At 61.3% G+C, this 4,968-nt stretch overlaps 1 protein-coding gene across 1 annotated transcript in view; it reads left to right on the top strand.

Annotated features, from left to right (window-relative positions):
• The first annotated feature begins 3,870 nt into the window (after positions 1-3,870).
• The window catches only part of CHST1 (carbohydrate (keratan sulfate Gal-6) sulfotransferase 1), a 1,985-nt gene continuing 887 nt past the window's right edge, over positions 3,871-4,968 (top strand). Inside the window, exon 1 of the mRNA XM_010154903.1 lies at positions 3,871-4,968. This exon is cut by the window's right edge and continues 887 nt beyond it. Within this exon, the coding sequence (XP_010153205.1) occupies positions 3,871-4,968 (1,098 nt within the window).

Genomic DNA, 4,968 nt, shown 5'->3' with positions numbered 1-4,968 from the left:
CTGGGCTCAAGGCTGCAGGAAGCAGGGCAGGGGAAAGGAAAGGGTCAGGACCTTCCTCTTCCCACAGACAATGCTCCTGTCTCCGTGCCAGGCACCAGCCAGCCTCCTGCAGCGCTCGGAGCCGGTTGCCGGATGCAGTGTGTCCTTCGTGGACAGCCTGGACCTGATGCTACTGCAGGAAGCTGGACGGAGAGGCAGACAAGGCAGTGGAGTGCAGCCTGGCACGCTGTGACCAGGGAGAGGTCAGGGTTGGCGAAGGGGCAGCGGTGATCCCAGTACAGTGCCAAAAAGAGCTCACGTGCCTTCTCGCAGGCCCCTTGCAGTGCCAGCAGCGCCGGGGGGCTGGGAGGTACCAGGGATTTACCCCCACCCCAGCTCTCCATCTCGTAGCCCCAGCTGCCTGGAGGGACCTACCAGACTCAGCTCCCACCCTCGGGCTGCATTTTCTCATCGTCTTTGGTGGAGCTGAGCTGGACACAGAGCAGAAGGAGATTTCCTCTGGGAACACATTATAGCATGGAAACATCTGCGAGGCCAGCGTTTCGGATGACTCCCATGGTCACAGCAACCCACCAGCCCAGGTCTATGAGCCAAAAGAGTGCATGCCTCACACAGGACTCACATACAGCCCCATACAGGCACAGCCCTCCGGCTGCTGGTCTGGACTGCTGGTCCCGCTGTTGGTGTCTGAAGAGGAACAGCCCAATTTAAGAAGGTCTCCCCCGGCAGGGATGGGAGAGCAAGCGGCTGTCCTGCCGCACGGGTGTGTAGGAGACATCCTCCTGCAGCATGTCCGCTGCTCAGCCAGCCCGCTCCGAGCCGTGCGGAGCCACGCACAGGTCTTTCACACCAACCTGGCTGTGTCCGACATGAGCAAGGGGGAGCGGGAGTGGAAGCAATCCTCAGCAGTGCCGGCAGCTCTCAGGTGCCGCGTGCTCGCGCTGCCCCAGGAGACCCCCAAGAACACCCCGCTGCCGGTCGCTGCTGCCTCTCGAGCCCAGGGCAGGGCTGAGCGGGAACCGTGTCCCCTGGGGGGGGGCCCGGCAGCCATGGGAGGAGGCTCTGGCTGGCTTTAAAGGCCACAGATGAGACATCAGGGAGGGAGGCCTTCTCCCAAAATCTGCCCCTCCCTGGCCGCGGCTCAGCAGACGGGCAGCGCACACGCCAAGGGTGGCGAGGGGCAGCCAAGGCCGAAGCTGGGCTGTAGCTTTGCACCTGCTGTGCCAAGGAGGTGAATCAACACCCCCTTTCTTCCCCTCCACAGCTGGGTGTGTTCCGAAGGGGAACAGGTCTGGACGGGTGGAGAACCTGAGACACTTGCAGCCAGGGATTCGGCCGGAATTGGGATGAAGCAGGTGCCTGGGCTCTGGTTGCCTTCTGGAGTGGAGCTGGCAGCAGGTTTCTGCCACACTCCGGGACAATCCAGGTCACGTCTGCTCTGGCGTCCAGCAGCCACACAGCAAGGAGTGCAAACTGAGGGTGGCCGTGAAGGATGCAGTGTGGCTGGCCATCACTAGAGAGCAGGAAAGCATTCCCACTGCAGCTTCCACCCAAACAGCATCCGGGAGCCACCTGGGCCAGGAGGTGCCAGCAGGGACCCTCCTGTCTTGCCCTGACTTAGCAAACCTGGAAAACCACTTTATCCAAGAGACGGAATATCCCATGTGGGCTGGGGCCAGGTCTCCCCTCTGCAGGGTAGGTGACCCCAGAACAGGAGCAGCAATAGCCACGCGTCTGTGTCTGCTGTCCCCGTCCCTGGCAGGCAGCAGCCAAGGAGAAAGCATCCGAGCATCGTTTTGGGTCTAAAGCACAGCTCAGTGCACAGACATGGCGATGGCTGGAGGGGGCATGGCCTGCAGCAGCTGTGCTGGAACCCCCGTGCTGGGGACCTGCTCTGAATTGTGGGGTGCAGAAAACCCCACTCCTGGCAAGAGATCTCTGGAGGTGGCAGCTCCTGCAGCGAGCAGCTGGGGCAAGTGGTAAATAACACAAATCATAAAAAAATAACTAGTCTGCAGGGCTGAGCAGCCCTCCCTGCTCCTGGCATCACTTGCTGAGTGCCAGGGTCTCTCCAGGGAGTAGGGCATGCTGGGGAGATGGGAACAAGACACCGTGCCGGCTGCCGTCGGCTCTGCAGGGAACATGCACCATTGCCATGTCCCAGGCCTGTCAGGAATTTCACCGTGCTCGGCTCTAACGGGCCTCGCATGCTGAAATCCGTCACCGGCCCATTGGCCTCCCACGGAGACCTTGTCCGTGCAGCAACAGCAGCGGCTCCAGCAGTCACACCCACAGTGGCCAGTGTGCCAGGGCAAGCAGGAGCCCAGGAGCTCTCCCTGGGGACACACATGGAGCACAAGTGGGGAAGAGGAAGCAGCAGTGACGGTGATGCTGTGGGAAGGGCTCTGCTGGTGGGGGAGTGGAGACATTTGGGTCTGTCCACTTGGTTTCGCCTGAGGAGGGTGGGCAGGTGGGTGCAGAGGCACATGCACAGGTGAACATACCACACCAGGGTAGGGATGTAGAAGGAGAATGGGCAAGGGAAAGTGGGTGCGTGGGAGGTTCCAAGCCACTGCTAACACTGGGGTGTCTCCCCTCCACAGGGGTTTTGGCTTGTTTGGGGTTTCTGGGGTGAGTCTGCTGTCTTCTGGCTCCCAGCCCTGCTGGCCTTGGGGAGTGGTAGCATGTGGATGCAAAGCCCTGTGCTTTGGAGAGCAGCAGGACAGACGGTGAATGTTACTTGGTTAGCAAACGGGGAGATACTGAAGCACCACCATGGTTACATCCTCTCCCAGCAATGCCACAGCTGCCCAGGCATAGCAGGGATGCTCCTCACCTAAACCATCCCTGACCTTCCCATCCAGGCATCCTGCTCTGTTTCTCCTACCCTCACCCACGTACAGGCAGCAGAAAAGCAGGGGTTAGTACAGCTAGGCTAAAGTTGGCCTGTGCAACTCCAGCCCTGCTCTTCCCTGCACCCATCTCTGCTGCCCAGGGCTCCTGCTGCTGCACTGTTGCCGACGGAGGGGATGCAGATTCTCACGCCTCCTTTGTAGTATTGCTGCTGGCGCTCAGAGGAGTGGGAGGGCTTGGGTCCCAGAGCTGAGCAGGATCTGGGCAGCACCACGAGCTCAGTGCTGGGGGTACATGGGGCTGGCAGCTAGGACAGCTCTGGCACCAGCTGCAGAGCTCAGGCTGCTGCTCGTCCCCGGCGGATGCCCGAGCTGGCCTGGCCGGTGGACTTCTAAGCAAAGAGGTTTGCAGCTCCAGGAGAACCATCGCTGCTCTCCCAAGCAGGAGGGTTGTTGGCCTGGATGGGCCGTGCCTTGTCCTGCCAGCTGGCCAGGAAGGACCAAGCTGAGCCTCTCCAGGTGGTGCTTGGCACCAGCCCCAGCCCTTGGCCTGCACTGGGTGTCGGAGGCACTGGCTGATGGGGTGACAAGTGACTCACAGAGCAGCTGGGAAGGAGGTTTCAGCAGCTGGTTGGAGGCACATAGTGTGGCCACCAGGCTCTAACACCCTCCCGCCTGGGCTGCGAGATGTGGGGGTCAGCTGTGGGGCACAGGGTTTGCATACACCCCCAGCCTAGAAGGAAGTAGTCCCTGGGGCTGAAGGCCTGGCTGGAAGTGTCTCTCCGGGCTTGCCAGACTCTGGCTGGTCCTGCTCTCTCCTGCCGCGGGGCTCTGCAGTGCGTGACCGGGGTCTGTGTGGCTATGGCTGATGTAATGCACGGTGGGAGGGTGTTTGCTTGGACACTCAGCAGTAGGACAGTTGGGTCCTCCTTGGCAGTCCTTGCTCAAGCCATGACTTCTCTGTTGGGTTGCAGACACCAAGACAACCTGTGACGAAGCTCCATGAAGGTGACCAGCCATGCAATGTTCCTGGAAGGCTGTCCTCCTACTAGCCTTGGCATCCATTGCGATCCAGTACACAGCAATCCGGACCTTCACCGCCAAGTCCTTCCACAGCTGCCCCATCCCCAGCCCCGTGAACTGCAGCCTGAGCCAGGACACCGATGCGGCTGACAGGCCGTGCGATGAGAGCCCCACTTTTGCCTACAACCTCTCCAGGAAGACGCACGTCCTCATCCTCGCCACCACCCGCAGCGGCTCCTCGTTTGTTGGGCAGCTGTTTAACCAGCACTTCGATGTCTTCTATTTATTCGAGCCCCTCTACCACGTCCAGTACACCCTGATCCCAAAGCTGACCCAGAGCAAGAGTACGACGGACAGGCGGGTCATGCTGGGGGCCAGCCGGGACCTGCTGAGGAGCCTGTACGACTGCGACCTCTACTTCTTGGAGAACTACATCAAACCCCAGCCCGTCAACCACACCACCGACCGCCTCTTCCGCAGGGGAGCCAGCAAGGCCCTGTGCTCGCCGCCCGTCTGCGAGTCCCTGGGAGCCGTCGATCTCCACCTGGAGGAAGGAGACTGCGTGAAGAAGTGCGGTACCTTGAACCTGACGCTGGCCACCGAGTCCTGCAAGGAGCACGGGCACGTGGCCATCAAAACCGTGCGGGTGCCCGAGGTCAGCGACCTCCGGGCGCTGGTGGAGGACCCGCGGCTGAACTTGAAAGTCATCCAGCTGGTGAGGGACCCCCGGGGGATCCTGGCCTCCCGGAGCGAGACTTTCCGGGACACTTACCGGCTGTGGAGGATCTGGGACGGCACTGGCAGGAAGCCTTACAACCTGGACGTGACCCAGCTCACCACGGTGTGCGAGGACTTCTGGAACTCCGTGTCCACCGGCCTCAACCGGCCGCTGTGGCTCAAGGGCAAGTACATGCTGGTGCGGTACGAAGACCTGGCCAGGAACCCCATGAAAAAGACCGAGGAGATCTATGATTTCCTGGGCATCCCCATGGACAGCAACGTGGAGCGCTGGATACAGAACAACACCCGAGGGGACAGGTCCTCCTCCAAACACAAGTACGGGACGGTGCGCAACTCAGCGGAGACGGCGCAG

Source organism: Eurypyga helias, unplaced genomic scaffold (genome assembly GCF_000690775.1).
Source record: "Eurypyga helias isolate BGI_N326 unplaced genomic scaffold, ASM69077v1 scaffold20247, whole genome shotgun sequence".
Lineage (NCBI taxonomy): Eukaryota > Metazoa > Chordata > Aves > Eurypygiformes > Eurypygidae > Eurypyga > Eurypyga helias.
Note: the sequence above shows the minus strand (reverse complement) of the source record. Positions and strands in the feature narration are given on the sequence as shown.